General features: G+C 40.9%; 1 protein-coding gene across 7 annotated transcripts in view; it reads left to right on the top strand.

Moving 5' to 3' along the window:
* RRP15 (ribosomal RNA processing 15 homolog) overlaps positions 1 to 18,887 on the top strand; it is a 47,757-nt gene extending 28,870 nt beyond the window's left edge. For 2 of the 7 annotated variants that reach the window (XM_037895714.2, XM_043543640.1), the window contains exon 5: positions 13,176 to 13,860. In XM_037895714.2, coding sequence (XP_037751642.1) covers positions 13,176 to 13,328 — 153 coding nt within the window. In that variant the 3' untranslated portion in view covers positions 13,329 to 13,860. Of the gene's footprint in view, positions 1 to 10,113; positions 10,179 to 10,339; positions 10,379 to 13,175; positions 13,861 to 13,986 lie in introns of those variants that run through there. The other 5 variants (XM_043543641.1, XM_037895712.2, XM_043543644.1 and 2 more) reach the window with 5 other exon arrangements.
* The last annotated feature ends 1,953 nt before the right edge of the window (positions 18,888 to 20,840 follow it).

The raw sequence follows: 20,840 nt of genomic DNA, 5'->3' as shown, positions 1-20,840 counted from the left end.
TTGGGTGATTTTCACTCTTGAAATTCTAATATTTTATACCTTTGGTAGACCAGTAATCTCATTTCAGGATCCATAAACGTAAGCATTTGCCCTGGACTCGTGATCGGAAAGGAGGACCTTTTCCAAGCTTGGACCCATTTGATTGCTTTGTCAGGTCACTTCGTTACCTGAAATGCCAAAGGAACTGTCATTACTTTAGTCTTCACTGAATGATTAAGGTCCATCTATTTAGCAAGTCTGTCTGGGATTGACTCTTCTGTGTTTATTGGTCAGCCTTGATAAGAATGGCAGTTGGTATTTGATTTTCGTTTGCAGAGAGGTTTTAGTGTTTCTTTAGTGTTTCTTTAGCGTTTAGTGTTTCTTTCATTTCCACTGGTTAAATTCATCACCCTCAAATTGTCTGAAACTCTGCAGCTTGTGTGTTTACTCTCAGTTGGATCCAGATAATGCTCTTCTTCACTGTGTTCCTGGCTGACTCCCGTTTTCATACAAAGCCCGTACCTTATAGTTTCCAGAAATTTCTTGGCACCCAAACCAATCTGATGATGCTTGAATTGCACAACGTTTGACAACACACATGAAAAAATTCTAGTCTGACTCTAGAATGTTTATCTAGATAAGATTTAATTTTAAAAGCAATAATACATATTATTTGTATACGGTAGCGACTGGAAGCCCCAGTCATGGACCAAGTCCCCTTTTTACTCTGCATTTATTTATTTATTTATTTTATTTTTCAGATCTGTCTTTATGCAGCAATCTGTGCATTGAGAGGTCACATGGGGGATGCTATATAAAGTTTGGGTTCACTGTTGATCCTTGAACTCTAATTCTGGCCTAATTTTAACTGCCACTGTAATCCTGTATCATTTGATCCCATGACACTTGGGTACACAGTAATTTCATGAGTATGTTACTCTATCTTGCAGAGCATTAGTTTCAAATATTAACAGAAATAGGAACTGTGATACATCTTCTACCTCTAATGCATCTTATATACCTATAAAATATCACAGTGCATTTCACTAAATCAGACTTGTTTTCAGGTATTTCTGCATTGGGTACATGAGATTAATATAAAAAGAGCCTGATTACATTTTACTAGACAACTTTCAAATGTCTTGTGGGCTATTTTGTTTGTAAGTAAAATGGTTTGTCATGGAAGAAAAGAGAATTACAAGAATATTCAACCTAAAAATACAATTTAAAGGGGTATCAACTTAAAAAACACTTCTTAATTCTTTTTATCGAGTATTGTTACATGTAACACCTAAAATGACTATAATTGAAAGAGATTGAGAACAGCATCTGTCCAATTGTTTACCATATATTTTACTAACTTTGTATATAGTCCGTTTCACAATATCTGCTCCTCTTTCCTCTTTTCATAGTACCTTCCCTTCCTCATTGCAGAAGTTTGTGTGGGGGTTTTAAACAGCAACACAAGGGAGAAAACCATGTTTAAAATCAGAAAAGTGACTGTAAAATCACGAATTTGCAGAAGGTCTATTACCTGAAACTGCTTTGAATGCTTTTTTTAAACTGATTTAGATTTCATGTTGATTACGTTCCTTTTAAAAGTCATATGCTTTCCAAAACACACGTACATTGTGCATAGTATAATCTGGAACCCAAATTTATGTTTTTTCCTGGGCAGCTCCTAGTTATAATACTCCCATATCTTTCTCCACTACACTCAACAGGTATATGTGAATCTCTTTGCCAACATGTCTGTCTGTTGTCTTGCAGCAGCATGTGGTAAAATTCTTCTTGCAGTGGAAAGAATTCCCAGATGGCTGCTATCAGAAATGGAATGCCCCAAACTCTCTGCAAAGCACCAAAACTTCCAGCCAAAAACCAGGCGCCTCCTAATTCTCTATTTTTTCTTTTAATGTCTTTTACATCTTATGGTACAAATGCTCTTGAAACTCATTGGGTTTCTTTTACCAGGACTAAATAAAGCTGCTTTTTTTTTTTCCCCACGTAAATGGCTCAAAATATAAATGACTGCTGTTACGTCTCTTTACAGTCAAGTGTTAAGTAATGGTATTAGAGAATGAGGTTGCTATTAATTTCTTTTTTTCGCTAAAGCCAAGGTGAATGTTTATTTTCAGAATTTCTGTAATTCAATTCTGGGCTTTATTAGGTTAGTGTGTATTCAAACCTCTGTGCGTGCCAACCCAAGCATTCCTTCTCATTCACACATCCACCATGGCAATAAACCCAAGAAAAGGATGTAGGGATAGCGGGATTACTCACTCAGATTGCTAAACTGTGGGGTACTCTTCCACTTGTGCCCAAAATGCAAATCAATGTTTGCTGAGCCCAAGTTGCCCCTCTGTGCAGTAACTCCAATGTTTTACCCAATGCAGAAGTTGAATATTAACGGCTGGAATCCAAATGCTGTAAACAATTGATTGTAATGGTCGTTTACTGGAAATGGCCTTGTAGATTCTAGCCTATGCAAGACTCCTGGGTAGAACTGTGACTAAATGAGATTGTGTATTGCTCCTAAAGTCAACAGCATAGATATATCTCAAATATTCAGTTGCATTTCAATTTAGTCACTCTAACTTGAAGTCCAGGGGAAGTGTGAATGTGTGTTGAATGACATGCTTATCATTAGGAGTAAGTGTTTGTGAAATTACCCTGGAGCAGAACAGGCACCTGTTGTACAATCGGCATGTTCTACAAGCTTTCACTTTAAAAATACTTTCCTAAACCAAATTAATATGAAGTGTGTTGTTCAGAGAATGTAATTTACCCTGTTACGACAATTTTTATGTGAAGGGAGTGTTCGTGAAAGTTGCCAGATTGAGAGTCCAAGATGCTAACAGGACAGAATAACATAAAACATAGTTTATAAAGTTTTCAGAACAGGGATGTTACTTCTGTGTCTGTTCAGGGTCATGCGTATTTATGGTGCTTTGTTATAGATGAAGTTGGTATCAACACCAATATTTTTCCATTATAAGCTTCTGTTTTCAATTGCTGCTTATATTGCCAATTTTTAACTGCTTGGGCTGCAATTTTCCTTATATGTTCTCTGCCTCAGGAGAATTTTTTTTAAAGCTTCAGAGAAAAAGCTTAGATATTCCTGAGAATAAGGTTAGAAAGAGTAGATAGTTTTGGCAATGTTAAAAAAAAAAAATGTTTCCAACTGTTTCTTTGAAGAGCTTTAGCACTTTAGATGTTGGGAGCAGGAACTTGAAATTTAGCAGGGAAATTGTTGTCAGAGTCAGAAGTGCCTTTTATTATTTCCTTGGAAATCCATCCAGATTTATCCCAAGTTACACGCATCTGAAAATCACCATTTGCACTTGTTCAATAGAGCTTATTCGAAGTTGGCTGCTAAAATCACTGAACATTCTAGCCACACGGGGCATACTCACCTACCCCAGAGTTGGACTTCTGCGCAGGAACGGCAGCATCAGCCAGCCCTTTTTGCTTATGGGAAGGAGTGCTGGGCCAGGAGTCAAGAAGAGACGATGAATTTCTCGGGCTTGTCTACACTTAAAATGCTACAGCAGCACCACTTCGGTATAGACACTACCTATGCCGACGGGAGGGATTCTTTTGTCGGCAGAGGTAATCCACCTCTCTGAGAGGCGGTAGCTAAGTGGACGGAAGAATTCTTCCATCCATCTAGTGCTGTCTATTCGGGGGCGCAGGTCGACTTAGCTACGCCATTCAGGGGTGTGGATTTTTCACACCCCAAGCGATGTTGTTATGCTGCCCTAATTTTCTAGTGTAGACCAGGCCGTAGTCTCGGATCATCTACTTATTGGTGGTCATAATTCCGTGTACTTACATCTCTTCGTATTGAGCAAAGTCTCAGATCCCTATCTTGAAAGTCAGGTAGTTCTAATTCCTCCCATTTTACAGATGGGATGCCACACAAGGTCACTTTGAACAGAGCTTATAATAGAATATGATCTCCACTATAGCTACCCAAGCCTTATCCACTCAGCCGTACATGGCTTTTCAAAACAGCTGGCCTGAATTTATATGCTTAGGTGTGCTGTCATTAATTGCTAGACCCATTCTCTGGAGCCAGGAGTGGATCCCAGTATTTGATTTCCAGCGTTCTACTGCTATCTAGCAAAATGTATCATGTTCCCATCAAGTGACTGGTCCATACAGAGGTTCACACCCTACTGCTGCTTCAGGCACTCCTTTACCTGAAGTGGAAGGGGTTTTTTACTGTAATGTAAAGGTCCTGGGTTCCAACTCTAATACTGAAAGACCCACAAAGGGGTTCAGTGTGGTTCCATATAAGGGTATTTCCTCAGTTTTCTGGTTTTGGTTTGGGGTTTTTTTTGTTTTTTTAAACCTTAAAATAACCAAAACCAAATCTGTATTTAAAGGAATATTGCAGCTGCAAAGTCGAGCACTCAGAAATAAGGAAACATCAGTATTAAGGTTGCCTCTGAAACCTCAATTTGACCAGTTTGTGCATATGCATTATGATAGTCTTGAATTACATGATCTTTACTTGTTCCAGTAGGATGCCTGCCTCATTCAATGCACAATCTGGACAGTGAATGAGGCAGAGGGTTGTAAGAAAAGAACAATGTTTTTCTGTGGTACAGGCAATGTGATTTCTGATTCTACCACATACTTTCTATGTGATGTTGCACAAGACTGTCATGCATTGGTACAAGTTAAGATTGCATAGACAACCGTAGTACTGGTGTTGCCTAACTTTAGAGTGCTTGACTTTGCAACCTTCATTTTCTTAAAACATAGGCCCTTCTTTGTATGTATTAAGCAACATGGCACAGGTAGTGTCCGTGCAGACTTTCCCACACTGCACTGTTGATGTCCCTCCTTCCTATCCAGGAGCAGTTCCTCTGAGGGGATAAAAGATAAATTCCAGTCTCCTTCGCCATTCAAAATTTTGCCTGTCTTAGACTGCCAGCAGGGTGCCAGTCATGATGGTGGTTACTGTGGAGTGTGTATGTAAATACCAATTAACCAGGAAAGCTTTGCCACAATGAAATACTATTTAAATAATAAATGCTAGTTATTGATTGTGTTTCTAGTTTTATTGCCAAGTAGAAAATAATTTGCAAGCTTTTCTCTCCAGCACTCCTATTCTGCCAGGACCCCAGACAACACAAGACTGTGGTCAAGACGGTTAATTCCAGTAGCGGATGCAGAAAGGTCAAACGTATCAAATGACTTTTGTCAATTACATTTCACAGGTCTTTCATGGCAGTCAGTGCCTCCTATGTTTCAGGCTTTCAGACTGCTGTCTTGAGCTTAATGGGTGCAATTGGAGATGTAGTTTGAATTAATTATGCTTTAAGAAAAAAATGTAAAAAAAAAAATTACTCTAGACATAAAGCTGTTGCTTAAAAATGTTTATATTAGAAATTCCTTCCTTGACAGGTACAAGTAAACACTTATTATAGGTGAAAGGTAATGCAAGAGTGATGTCAGTGCAGTGTCTGGTAGTTCATCTATGAGTATAAAGTGAAGGCAAGGGAAACCCAGTATGTTGCTTATAATTGCCAGGCTTCCAAAATCCCTGTAAACTTCTGTTAATGTTCTACACTTTCAGACAAGGGTGTCAATGTACTTTACACCAGGGTTGGGGAAATATTGCTCAGGAATGCAGGAGTGAAATCAGGAAGGCCAAATCACACTTGGAGTTGCAGCTAGTAAGAGAAGTTAAGAGTAACAAGAAGGGTTTCTTCAGGTATGTTAGCAACAAGAAAAAAGTCAAGGAAAGTGTGGGCCCCTTACTGAATGAAGGAGGCAACCTAGTGACAGAGGATGTGGAAAAAGCTAATGTACTCAGTGCTTTTTTTGCCTCTGTCTTCACGAACAAGGTCAGCTCCCAGACTACTGCACTGGGCAGCACAGCATGGGGAGGAGGTGACCAGCCCTCCGTGGAGAAAGAAGTGGTTTGGGACTGTTTAGAAAAGCTGGACGAGCACAAGTCCCTGGGCCGGATACGCTGCATCCGAGAGTGCTAAATGAGTTGGCGAATGTGGACGTGGTGTTCCTTGACTTTAGCAAAGCTTTTGACATGGTCTCCCACAGTATTCTTGCCAGCAAGTTAAAGAAGTATGGGCTGGATGAATGGACTGTAAGGTGGCTAGAAAGCTGGCTAGATTTTCGGGCTCAACGGGTAGTGATCCATGGCTTCATGTCTAGTTGGCAGCCGGTATCAAGTGGAGTGCCCCAGGGGTTGGTCGTCGGGCCAGTTTTTTTCAATATCTTCATTAAAGATCTGGAGGATGGTGTGGATTGCACCCTCAGCAAGTTTGCAGATGACACTAAACTGGGAGGAGAGGTAGATATGCTGGAGGGTAGGGATAGGATACAGAGGGACCTAGACAAATTAGAGGATTGGTCCAAAAGAAATCTGATGAGGTTCAATAAGGATAAGTGCAGGGTCCTGCACTTAGGACGGAAGAATCCCATGCATCGCTACAGACTAGGGACCGAATGGCTAGGCAGCAGTTCTGCAGAAAAGGACCTGGAGTTACAGTGGACGAGAAGCTGGATATGAGTCAACAGTGTGCAGTTGTTGCCAAGAAGGCCAATGGCATTTTGGGATGTATAGGTGGGGGCATTGCCAGCAGATCGAGGGACGTGATTGTTCCCCTCTATTCGACATTGGTGAAGCCTCATCTGGAGTACTGTGTCCAGTTTTGGGCCCCACCACGACAAGAAGGATGTGAAAAAATTGGAAAACATCCAGCGGAGGGCAACAAAAATGATTAGGGGACTGGAACACATGACTTATGAGGAGAGGCTGAGGGAACTGGGATTGTTTAGTCTGCGGAAGAGAAGAATGAGGGGGGATTTGATAGCTGCTTTCAACTACCTGAAAGGGGGTTCCAAAGAGGATGGCTCTAGACTCAGTGCTGTCATCTCAGTGGTAGCAGATGACAGAATGAGGAGTAATGGTCTCAAGTTGCAGTGGGGGAGGATTCGGTTGGATATTAGGAAAAGCTTTTTCACTAGGAGGGTGGTGAATGCATTACCTAGGGAGGTGGTGGAATCTCCTTCCTTAGAAGTTTTTAAGGTCAGGCTTGACAAAGCCCTGGCTGGGATGATTTAGTTGAGGATTGGTTCTGCTTTGAGCAGGGGGTTGGACTAGATGACCTCCTGAGCTCCCTTCCAACCCTGATATTCTATGATTCTATGACCCCTTTTTGTGTCAGGGGCCATTGACCCACAGAAAAAATCAATGGTAGGCCGCGCACATTCAGCTCACTTGCCGGGGGGGTGCAGAGGCTCGGGGTTTCTGGCTAGCTGGCGCTCGTGGCTCCAAACCTGCAGGTGGGAAGCCCCAAGCCTCTGCACACCCCCCACCCCCGTGGGGCTGGAGCCATGAGCACCAGCTCGCCCCACCGCCGGGGGGAAGCCTCGAGCCTCTGCATCCCCCACGGGCTGTAGGTTGCCCACCCCTGCTTTACACACACAGCCTCACAACTTCCCTGTGAGACAGGTTATTGTTTTTGCAGATGGGGACACTGAGGCAGATAGAAGTTAAGTGACTTATCAAAAGTTTCAATATGAGTTAGTGGAAGAGCAGGGAGTAGAACCAATATTCTTATTCTGTCATGGGTTCTCACTACAGGAGTTCACTCCCACCAAGAACTATACTTTTGCTGATGTTGTCTCATCCTACAAGGTTCAGAATCTTTCCTTTTTTTCTCCTTTAAAAATACTGTGTCAGTTGAATGGCTGTGTTTTTTCTCATTCACTTAAACTTTGTTTCTGGCACACTAGTTATTCTAATCGTGTTTTCCAAGAGAGAGTTACATAACACGAATTGGTACAAGCAGTAAAAATAATGGCTAAAAACAGAGAGGGACGCTCAGTTCTAAATTCCAAAATTACTTCATCACAAATATACAGATCCCAGCTGTGGTGGCATGGGGGCTTCACAGAGCTGGTTACTGCACTGGCCCCAAGACACCCCCAAAAATTAGATGCCAAGGCCATATTGCTGCGTTGTACTGTACAGAGTGACATCCATTAATGATTATGTCCTCCTATTGGACCCTCGCTTTACTCATTTTTCAAGACTTGGCTGGCAAGATTCAGCTCACTGTGTGTGAGTCTTAGCTCAGGTGATCGGCACTCATGGCTGGTTCATGCTGGGAACTTGCGTCCGCATGGCTGCGTCCCTCGGGAGGCGGGGGGGAATCCACACCCCCTGAGAGATGTGTATATGGTGCCCTAACTCCAGGTGTTAACAGTGCTGGGTCGACAGAAGAATTCTTCCATCAACCTAGCTATTGCCTCTTGGGGCGGTGGATTAACTACGCTGATGGGAGAACCCTTCCTGTTGGCCTAGGTAGCGTCTACACCAGGGATCGGCAACCTTTGGCGTGTAGCCCACCAGGGTAAGCCCACTGGCGGGCCGGGCTGGTTTGTTTACCTGCCACGTCCTCAGGTTCGGCCGATCGCAGCTCCCACTGGCCGCGGTTCACCACTCCAGGCCAATAGGGGCTGCGGGAAGTGGCGCAGGCCAAGGGGTGTGCTGGCCGCTGCTTCCCGCAGCCCCCATTGGCCTGGAGCGGCAACCCATGGCCAGTGGGAGCTGCGATCGGCCAAACCCCTGGCGGGCCGGTTTGTTTACCTGCTGCATCTGCAGGGCTTACCTATTGCCCCCTTACCAAAGGTTGCCGATCCCTGGTCTACGCTGAAGCACAACAGTGACTCAGCTGCTGCACTGCAGCTGTGGTGTTGTAGCAGTTTGTGTGGGCATTCCCTCAGACTTAGCCTAGCCCAGGTGGAGCATCCTCTCTGCAAAGCAGGCCCGTGTGGTTGCATCCACACAAGTAGTGTGCTTATGCATGAGAGGCTCTTGGAAAGCTGTGGAGGGGGTTGGCTGTCTTTTAGTGTTTTGCAAGTGACCGTAAGTGCAGCTGCTGTCTTGGTACAGAAACATATCTGGTTTTGGGAACAGAATAGGGTTAGTCTGGGTGCTCTGGTGAGATAGAGGTCATCCCAGAGCAGTAAGAACGGCTGACTTAGCATGTGTCCAGTCTGGTGTTGGCTGCCCAGATGTATTGTTCTCAACGCTTCAAGCCACTGTGAACATTTATTTTTTTTGCATGTCCGATATCTTCTATAATGTGCCCGTGTTGTACAAGCAAACAAGTTTCCAAGAGATGCTGTGGATTAGATTGCTGTTATCAATTAACCCATGCAATACTTCTGAATATTATCGGTGAAAATATAAAAAGCCATCTATGAAATGTTCTCCAGCCTCTTCCATCTTTTAAAGTAATAGATGGAATTAGCCATCAGGCCCCTGTTGAAACTGTGGAATAAAACAAAATAACTTGAACATCACTAGGAAACAGCGACTCTTCAAACATTATATATACACATTGTTCTAGTCTCCTGAATGTCATAACCTGTTTGAAGAACAGTTTGCTCTACACATGTGAAGCCCATGGCACTTTACTCTTGCCTTCCGAAAACATCCCTTTTGTGTAGCACTACACGCTAATGTTTACACACTTTTTTGTTTTCATTTGGGGATGTTCAGAAGGGACTTCAATACTGTAATAAAATCTGGAAGATGTGGACAAACAGCTGAGCGAAAGCTCAAAGCAATCATGTGGAATGAAAGCTGGTTTACTTGGCAAGTGCCAAGAATCAGTTTGTTTTTACTTAGATGAAACTAGATTATGGTATTAAAAACCCTAGGACATGAACATTCTTACATAGATAAAGCATGTGGTGAAATTAACCTTGAACTAACTGCTAATTAGATGCACAGATTTACTGCACATTTTCCTGGGACTTCATTTTGTTTGTGTGATATTACAACACCAAATAGGTCAGTTTTGTATTTTCTTCCGTCCTAATTCATTGACCCCTTTGCTTTTTCCGTTCTGCAGTAGAAGTGCCCCACTGTTAAGTGGGATGAACATGGGTTTTCTCCTCGTGGTAATATATTTAAAACTGATAAACCACCTGAAAGTAAATGCTCATCTTCCAGATTGAGACCTGGTGCTGCTTTCTAATGCTTTAGTTAATGCTTGCACAGGTCTCTAATCCAACTTTACATGTAATTCATTTACACAAGAGATGGTCGCTTAACTGAAGTTCAACATCTGGTTTTTGCTGAAGTCCTGTTTTCCAGGTGTTGCTGTTCAGCTGGCTGAGCCAAAAGGAGGCCCACTGGCTTGCTGAAGGTCAGATGATACTGGCTTTGAATCCGTGGCTGCTTTCCTGGTTCCTAGCCCTTTGCTTTAATCCCCTAGAACTCACTGCTGCTGCCTCTTGTCCTTTATCTTTTTAAACGCACCATGTGGATTAAAATGTAGTGATCTTTTTCTGTTGCATTTTTCTTTAGCAAAAGCAGCTTATTGGAAAAACAAGCTGGATTTTTTCAGTTGAGTATTTAGAGTTTTACTTCAGTGCTATATCCAGACTGTGGTGATTATTGGGTTTAGCAAAGAAGGGTTTGTGAGTGTTTTCTTTCATCATTTTAGCCTCTCTTCCCTGACAGGGTAGATGATGAGATATAAAACAGCTGGGGCCCAGTCAAGTCCCATTATCTCAGCAACAATTTTCTTTTTAAACTGTTCTTGTGCATTCTGGCTATCGGCCAAAGGGAACGCCACTCTGTCTTCTGGGCAGAGCTCTTCTCCAAGCAGCCGTAGAGGAGCCCACCCTGCATGCAGACCAAAGAGACTCCTGGTTTGGCTACTAGAGACTTTTATTACCCAGAGTTCATTGATGTTTGTAGCCTTGAACAAACATTTGCGAAATATCCACATTAGCCTTTACCAACATGTTAACTGCTTTGAGTTAATTGGAAATCATTAAGGCAAGGTGAAAAAGTCTAATGTAGGCAAACGCTGCAGTAGGTGGACGTCAGGCTTCGTGTGCACACAGTTTTTGTACTAGTTTAATTGTTCAGTTAAGAGGATGATTCTTTTACTGATCTAGTTATACCAGTAAAATCCTTAGTTGTGCTGGGATAAAGGGGCCTATTCCCCTTCCCATATGGGAAAAATATATACCGATAACTGAGCCCATGCTGTGGGGGAAGCAGGTGTTACCGGTTCCATACTGCAGTGCAACTTCTGCGTGGAACCAAGCCCCCTGTGGAGTTAATCAAGTTCTCTGGAGGCCAGTTGGTGGAATCTGAGACACTGCTGTTGGAGAAGAGGGTGTTGCTGATTCCGTGGTGGCTGGAGATGGGAGAACTACTCCTTGGAACAGGAAGTGGCGGAAGTAGCTGTAAAGGCCAGGCAACCCGTAAGAAGTCTAAGCAGCAGCTGCAGAGGGTACTTTTTTCGGGATTGGGCTTTTGGAAACTCTTTTGAGAAGGATGTAAAAGAATAAAATAACCAACCCTGTGAGAGGCATCTTTTTAACACAAGTGCAGGACAAGTTGTAATTCTAGATGAAAAAAGAAAAGGAGTACTTGTGGCACCTTAGAGACTAACCAATTTATTTGAGCATAAGCTTTCGTGAGCTATTGCTCACTTTATCGGATGAAGTGAGCTGTAGCTCACGAAAGCTTATGCTCAGATAAATTGGTTAGTCTCTAAGGTGCCACAGGTACTCCTTTTCTTTTTGCAAATACAGACTAACACGACTGTTACTCTGAATTCTAGATGAATGCTTCTGTTTTTTGACAGCCATTAGCGTAAAGATCTCGCTCTTTATGGAAACACAAGTCTGGCCCAGAACTTGTATTCATTATGCAGAAATGCTTTCTTGCTAGTCTTTTTATATGTTTGCTCTTTACTAATTGACCTGAGTTTTCCAGTCTCTTTTTTCCCAGGGCACTAAATCCTTATAATCTCTCCCTGAGATCACATGAAAGTAGGCTTACACATATTGCGTTCTGTACTCTTTAATGTATAGCATTTAGAAATGCACTAGAACAAGGAAAGGCATGCATAAATGTGAAGAGACTGACTATGTGCAGTAGGCAGAGCAACAACTGTCAAGGTGTTTATCTCATAGTATTCTCATTTCAATTAATTCCTTGTGACAAGATTCATTTAATAAGATAGTATTAATCCTGACATATCCCAAAGCACGTTACACCAATGTTATGTGTACGCGCTGTACACATCATATAGCATCACGAAAGTGTACGTGCTTCGGGGATGACAGTTTACTAGTCAGTGATAGCAATGCAGGGGGAGAGGATACTTTTGGCCAGGGACAGCAGGGAAAACCCCTACTTTTTCTGTTTGTCTATACAGTTTCATCTCAAAAACCCTTCAGTGGTAAACTGCATGTTACTTCATTCATTTACCTTCCAAAGGTGAAGCAGATATTGAGCCATGTTTTTTCTTGGCATATTTCACACCGGAGGCTTAGATCACTAAACTACCACTCTAGTACATGGAACAGTTTTGAGTGTTTATCTTCAATAATATTATATAGGTAAAATTCGTATAAACTGTGTTGCTTAAATTATTTCCACAGGGTGGTGCTGTTGCACCATCTGTGTTTTACCATGTAATCTTTGGAGATCTGCTGCCTCGCAATACATTAAATGATAAGCTAACCAAAGCTCTTTGTCACCCTTCTTTTTATTAACCCCCTGAGCCTTTAAATATTGCCTTAGTTAAACCATTTTCATGCAGAAGCAAATTTGGAATCAAGGTACTGTTGGCTTGCTGACCATAGATCAAATTTCCATTTCTTTTGGAAGCATCTTTGTACCATATGTAGGCCCAGGTAGTGAGGCAATAATAACCCACATAAAGGGGATTTGGTTCACAAATCACAAAATATGTTAAATGTTAAATTTGTTTTTTACAAAGCCTTTATTAAATCCATATTTGTATTGCAGAAATGTGCCAAAAATGTTCTAATGAAGCAGCACCTGGGGGTTAATAAATGATATCATGAGTCCATTTTGATTGCCAAAAATGATTTTACTAAAGGAAGCCATGCCCAGGGTTGACTGTGTTTAGTCCATGAAAAATAATTGTTTTGTTTCCATATTTCTTTTATTGCTTTGTCAAGTTTTTTTATAATTCGCTTGCATGCTTGTTTGCACTGAAAGCAAATGAAGTCAGCCCTCAGTTTGTCTGTGTTTGTTCATGCATTGTAAAAGTGGGTTTTGGGAGGAGGAGGGGGTATTGTGGAGGCTCAGAATCCTCCACACTGCCTGATTTCCGCATTCACCTTTTCTGTTTTTGTTTTATCCTATTCAGGGTGAAGTGAAATCTGATGAAGAGCCAGCATGGAACATACTCCGTGACGATTTCATGATGGGAGCGTCTATGAAAGACTGGGATAAAGAGAGTGACAGGGAAAGCAACACTGGACAAGATGATGGACTAAGGCAGGATAGTGAAAGTGACTGATGGATGAAATAAAAGAATATTCAAGATAAAATGTTAGTTTACTTGAATAAAAAGCGCTACATTCTGTGAATGCACAGCTTTTGTGGATTGTAGAGATGCCTATTTTAAGGAAAGCAAAGACTTTCTTAGATTTGGGTGTGGCTTCTTTCCTCGTTAGCTTCAAACTTTTATTTACCAAAACTTCACTCCCTATACTGAAATCCTGAAATATTTTCCAAAACATGTATTATTTTCAACATCTTTCCAAAACATTTTGTACAGTCAAAATAGTGGCACCTGCCCAATGAAAGATATGTTTTGCCAAGGTCATTAAAAGTGAATACATTGGTCATGTCAATTGACGTATTATTGTGCCTGCATTTCCAAAGCTAGGTTGCACCTTGAAAAGGTGTTAGCAATTTGTAATAGAAATGGCTTACAATAAACACAGAAATTCCATCACCTTGTAAAGTTATTGGTCTCTTGTAGAGTCTGCAGTCCTTTGGCCAAGAAAGATTTTGTAGATAATAAAGAAAAGTAACCACTAATGTCATAGTACTGGTCTCTGAGCATTGATTTGGTGGGAGGCAATGGAAACTTAATTTAAAAAAAGAAACTGAGCCCTATGACTGATGTCATCTTTTTATATTTTCTTTCTTTTTTTTTTCTTTCTTTGCAGGTCTTAAGTTAATTGCAGTACAAGACTGGTAGGAGAGGAAAGGTGCTCTTGCGGGTTTTTTTTTTTTTTTTTTTTTTACAATAAATAAAACTTGAGGGGGTGATGTTGAGATTCAGATATTCCACATTCAGAAAGGAACTTCACCTGTGAGGTCCATGGCATAATTGCTATGACAACTGTGCAGCTTGATTAATTAATGGTTTTATAAAGCGCTGTCTGTACATGATGTTGAATTGTGTCAAGGAAGGGTCATTGCTCTGAATTGCTTTTAGTATGAAGGTCAGATTCTCAGCTGGAGCAGATGTGTCGCTCTGTTACCAATTTACCCCAGCTGGTAATCCGTTCCTTAAAGTACAATGGGTACAATACATATACATGTAAAGAAGGGATAGTTGTGTGGATAAGGAAGAAAAGTAAGAACCAGGGGACTGAATTCTGTCACCCCACCCCGCCCATCTATAGACTTGCTGTGAGGGCTTGTGTAGGTGGGTACCTCAGTTCCCCAATTGTAAAATGAGGATAATACTTCATGGGTTTTAAGGCATAATTCATTGATATTTTTAAACCACTTTGAGATGATCTGGAAGTTTTTACAAAACTGCCAAGTATTCTTGAGTCTGCTGATTTCTCATGCACCGAACCATCTTTGCATCTTATTATACGCAGGGCACTAAGGAGTGCCTTCACTAATTTAAAAAAATACTCTTAAGTATTCCCTTATTCGGCATCTAAGTGAAAATATAAAGGACTTCATTGATGTAGTAGAGACAAACTATAAATGTTAAATTGGATTTAAATTTCTTAAATAATATGAGTGGAGGGATTTGTGTATATTATACCATGTAAATATAATATACATATATAATTCATAAAACCAGCCCCTAACAACTGGCAATAGTTCTGTTATACTGTAGCCTGTTAACGCATCTGTTATATATTGTAGCATAACTCTTTGAGGAGAACTCGAAGCTAACAGCAGAAATGTTTACGTTTTCAAACTGGTTTGAGTGTTAAGTGTATTAGATATCTAAGGCGACATTAGCTTGTGGCCTCATGATTATTATCACAAATGAAGGCATGTACCCAAAATATAAAGTGGCAAAACCACAGAAGTTTGATGTACATTTATCCCAACTTCTGAGGATTTGACATCTGTATAGTTATTAAATTAGTAGAATTGGCATCTCATTTATGCATTAATGTAAACAAATATTTTTTAAATAAGATAATATAGTTCGAATCTTATAAAGTACCATTATAGTTTCACATCACATTTCTTGGTTTCTGCAGAGTTTAATTACTTTGAGTAAAACCTCCATGGGCAGCCTTAAATCTATAACTTTACTGAACAAAGAGTTGATGATGCTGATTTAAATTTTCTCTGTGGTTTGTTCTTAAGGCCAGGTACTGACTTGCATCCAACATCTAAGTCCTGTTTGAGATCAGCAGTATTTGGCTCTGACCAGTGGCTTACTGAGAACAACTACTTTAAAAAGATGATTTTTCCTACCAGAAAGTTGCTTGAGAAACTATAGTGTATTTTGAAATGACTACATTTTATAAAATTATTTTTTGCAAACATTTCCATAATCTTTGTTTTCAGAACTTGTTTGTATGCACTTAGGTTTTTGCAGTAAAGTTATAAGTGACCAAAGCATTGAGTTGCCATTTATAAGTGTTTTTAAGAAAAACACGGAGAGATTATACGTCAAAGATAGCGTCTTAAAAGCTATAATTTTAGGTGGCACATCAGCAGCTGAGTGTTGTGTGTGTAGGCCACATGTATTGCCTTTCAAAACCCTTAACGTACATAACTCTGACCTTTTTATGTACTGCTTCACAGACTGCCTAACCAACCCTCTCACCCTATAAAGCCTCCTTGCTTTTTCCTTTGGGTTGCATACAATATGCTGATGAATAATTAAAATCTAAATCTGAGCCATGATTTTTTTAAATTAATCTTAAATAGGTGCTTTACTTGAACTGAAATCTGCAAAGCATCAGCACATCCATACGCTGTTTGAATTGCTACGTTATTGACAGCATTATTGACAGCTTTCAGTGAAGTACGTATATGCGAACTTCAATCCTGCAACTTCGGTGGTCAATACATTTTTTGGGAAAAAAGTGTTTGGGGGACATGCAAATATTGTAATATTTCATCAAAAACAAATCTCTTCCTCCCACCACTACTTTCTCCATCCAAAGTAATTCTGAAACGTATTTCAAGGCACAGAAATGGTCCACTTAACTTAACCCAACTGCCTTCTACCTTCTCTGTACCCGAAACATTTCTATGAACACAAATCCTGCCTTATAATTTGGTATTGTGGTTAAATCCCAGCTGAGGATTTAAATGTGTAGTAAAAGTAGATTCCAGTTATATAAGAGCAACTCTGAGACTGATTTCCTTTCTCAAGAGGGGAAGGATGATCAGACCCGTGGGCTCAATAGATGCTCAACACCTCTGGAATAGTGTGGAAGAGACAGAGCTAGAACCCACGTCTGCTGACTCCCTGCCCTCCCTAGCAGTGCCCTCTTCCTCTACTATCGCAGAGAGAGCAGAACTTGGTTCTCAAGCTCAGTCTCCTGCTCCCATGAGTATCCAGGCTTCAGAAGAGCTGTGCTACAGCCTGACGGGAGAAGTTCATGATCCTACTTATCTTTTATATGGTGTCTTTTTACATCCGCAGAAATAAAGACACCTCGGGCTGGTTCCAGATGTGCAAGGCACCAGGTAGGCTCCATAATATGCACATTGGAAAAGGATTCTTGGCTGCATGGATTGCAGAAAATAAATTTTCATTGCGGGGAGGAGCAGTTCACCTTAATTTTTTGGTTAATTTTGCCTTCATCTTCCGATCACCTTTCGGCTTCTCTTTCTGTGAGGAAAGGACCATCTTCCCCTAGCAGTGCTTTGGGTCTGCCCCGGTGGGAGAACTTTTGGTGGGGTGTTCTTGGGGTTTATAGAATATTGTGTACTAATTCTACTGGGGCGCGCACAGGCTCTGGGAACTTCCCTGCCATGGCTGCTTGAGTGGGGAGAGCTGCCTGCCTGCAGTGCCTCTCTCTGGCTGGTGATCTCTTGGTTCGGGCTGAGGAGTGTCTCCTTTCTGAAGTTGTATGCTCTGACCAAGATGAGCCGAGTGAACCAAGCATTCCCTTAGTAGGAAGCTGCTGATTGTGGGCCCTACCTGTTTTCTAGTGAAAAGGGGAGATTTTTTTTTTTTTTTTTTTTTTTTTTTTTTTTTTTTTTGAAAGAATGAAACTGTTCTGGGCAGGGTGATGCTCCTAGAACAGGCTGACCTGTGTAGCTGAATGACCTGCATATCCCTTGAGCTATCTCTGCAGTCACCACCAGGGAGGAAGGCAGTAGCCATCTCACCTCTAGCTCTTTGCACAATAGTTAGAAGAAGGACTAACCCTTAACTCTTATTAAATGGGTCCTGGCATCCTTAATAACCAGACTGAGCAGTCATCAACTTTGCTTTTTTCCAGCCCTTGCAAACCGATCAATGACTTATCCAGGACTTGCTGCAAGATAGAGGCAGGGGAAGGCTTGAAATGTCAGGGAGCCTTGAGATCTTGTTAAATTTTGATCATACTTGGAGCAAATATGCAGAGATCCTAAAGCCAAATGAGGTTCATGTTAAACACATAGACAATGAACAGATGCTTACAACCTTAGCCAGGGGTTTTGCATTCTGCAGTAGTTGGGAGGATTGTGAGGATTCCAAAAAGGCAGTTGAAAACCTGGTGACTTCACTCCCCTGCTTTCTGATGTACAGGGGAGATGCTTGAAGCAGAATGTTCTGAATAAGATAATAATACCACAGGGCAAATACTGTAATTAAAGATTACAGTTGGGGAATGATGGGATATGGGCTAGCTTCCTCAGCTGTCTTACAACAGGCGTTTGCTTTCAAAGGCAGTTGTTTCTTATCGCTCTTATCTTTGGGTACACATTGACTGAATAGAGCTTGACTCAAAATGCGTAGCTTCAACACTGAATAAAATACTTGCTTTTATCCTCATGCAACATTTCAATCTTTAGAGTGAGTTCAGTCACCCTAACATGTATATAACTTGTGTGCTGCCAAATGCTTTAATAAGTTTAAAGGGGACCTTTTCAAAAGCTCCTAAGGGATTTAGCATCACACGACTTTCAATGGGATTCTAAATCTTTTAGGTGCTTTTGGAAATCTTCAGATAAATCAACAATATTTTGTTATAGTATCATAGTTCATCCATTCCAGTGAGCTGACCAATAGCCTCTTCCCTCACTCCAATGAATGGCGGAGATTCTCATGCACCAGCATGCAGATTTTCAGTAATAATCTCAAAGTTCTATTTTCAGCATGTCTATTGGTCGTAAGATTGCTAAATAGGTCTGCATCCTGCAAAAACTTACATTCGAGGGGTCTCATTCTGTAAATTGCATATATAAGTCTTTGCAGGCTTACAGCCTTAATAACTTTAAAGGATATTAAGATTCCGTTTATAAATGGTTAGTTAATACATGATGAATAGATGTTATAAGCATGTTACAAACAGGAGTAGTGTGTGTCATAGATGGTTACAAGCACATCAGTAGAAGGTGTTGTCGATGGTTGTATACCATGGTTGTAAACAACATCTTGACTATCTGAATCCATAAAATGCATTAAAACATCTGTTAACCCATTATAAGCTCTCTTATAAATGTCATTTTAATATGACGTGTGGCTGATGTGGTTAGTTTGGTGAGTGAGTTTATCTCTTTGTCAACTGCAATTCTGTTATCCCCATCTGGAGAGAGACAGTGCAGTTCCTAATTCGAATGTTTCTGAAGTATTTCCTTTGCCATAATCTTGCCTGGGATGGGCAAGAGATATAGTGTCATTAATTAAATGAATGTTCCTGATTATTGCTTGGCATATCCCTGCATCTAACCACATAATGAATTTTAGTTAGCATATGTCTTATGAAGTCATTTCTTTACATGAGAGAAGTAATTCATTTTTTTTTTGTATGCGATGTAGATGTTAAATACATATAAAACGTGTATGTTACATAATCTGTTAGAAAAGTGCAGGCGAGGGTTTAAAACAAGACACAAGGATCCAGGAATTCTAGCTTTTATTCACAACCCTGCCACTAATTAAGTGACCTTCCCAAACACCTCCAAGGAATTTTTAGAGACAAGAGCTTTCCCCATTCTGTTACCAGCACCACATGGGCAGATCCCGGCACCCTGTGCAGAGCTTTTCCATGATCAGAGCCTTAATAAATATTTCTGAAGTGTTTTTAGATTCAAGGATAAAAGACACTATGTAGCAGCAAGATGTTAATAATGTTCAGAAAGTGTGCCTGGTATGCTTTGTATAATACATTTTTTAAGACTGAATGAAATATTCAGTAACACCCTGTTAATCTCTGTGCTATTTTTTATTTTGCAGGCACATGACTTAATATTTCTTTATAAAACATGTGGTTTCAGAAAATTCCTTTAGGCTAGAAGCTTGCAAGTGGTGCTACTGATTAGCATCATATCACAGTAGGACCATGCTAATGTTAGTGACTTAAGACAACAGGATCTGATTCTCACAAACATTCAGGCCTCTTCACAATGCCAGAACAGGGTGTCAGAGCCACAGAGTGTAAGCACACACATCAAATAATATTTTAAAACCGACAACAGTGAAATAATACATGGAAATTCAGTCTTGGAGCTTTGGGTAGTGAAGGCCCCAGTTCTTGCAAGGTACCCTTCTCTCCCATTGCAGCACCTTGCAGGATCATGTGTGAACCTGCCAACTCCACACCTGTTTGTCATCTCACATCAGCTCAACAGAATTGTAGCCTTTATTACATGGCTAGTTTTCTGTGATATTATTTAATTGCCTGGGGATTTTTTTGTTTTTAAGTTTTTGGTGCCAAAATGAAGGATTAAAAAATTAAATTATGTGAAATGTACTTAGTATGTGAAGAACATTCCTCACTAGATTGTAACAGTTTTTAGGTAGATCAAATAGGAAAATCAACATACTGGCTGTGTCCTTTTAAATTCAAGTCCCTTTAAAGTTTGCTTTTTGTGAGGTAAAAAATGATCAGATGTCCGTATGACATACATAAGGCTAAAGGCTTGATGCTGGTAGATACACGGCACCTGCAGACTTAATTGGTTTCAGTGGGTGTTGAAACATTCTGCAGGATTGGGTACTACACAGATAATCTAGACTTGGTCCAGGAGACAAATTGTTTTCCTGTATAGGGTCACAGAACTCAATATTTGGCCTCCTGTACGGTGCCATACCAAATCCAAGGGCTGATTTGTATCCTTCCTACATCATGGTAGCATACAGTACTGGTAGATGGGCTCCAGGGCTTGTGATGGGGTGGGCAATATTATCAAGGGGGCAATTAGTCAAGGTAAATTGATAGCAAAACTGACTTTGGGAACTTCCTTGTGCCTGTATATAGCACTCTCCTTCCTGCAGGTTGAATTTTGGCAGCTGGGTGTATGATTCTGGCTAGCTACTTGAGAATAAAAAACATAGACTGGCCCCTTGAGACTTGAACACACACAACCCGTCTGACCTGCTGCTGATTCAGTAGGCCAAGGGCCAAACCACGATACAGCGTGCCAGTGATCTACACTGGTGAATAGAGCTTTATGGGATGGATGAGCTGTGGCCAGAGCTCTGGAAATGACACCCAAGGTGGCACAGGCAAAGTCACTTCACCTCTCTGCCTTAATTTCCCCCAGCTGTAGCATGCAGTTAATACTTGGCCCTGTTTGTAAAGCAGTGAGGAATTACATCTGGATCTACAGCAGCCTAGGCCCAAAATGTTTATTAAAAACTAAAATATAA

The sequence above is a fragment of the Chelonia mydas genome, chromosome 3 (assembly GCF_015237465.2).
Source record: "Chelonia mydas isolate rCheMyd1 chromosome 3, rCheMyd1.pri.v2, whole genome shotgun sequence".
Lineage (NCBI taxonomy): Eukaryota > Metazoa > Chordata > Testudines > Cheloniidae > Chelonia > Chelonia mydas.
This window is presented reverse-complemented; position numbering and strand designations above follow the sequence as displayed.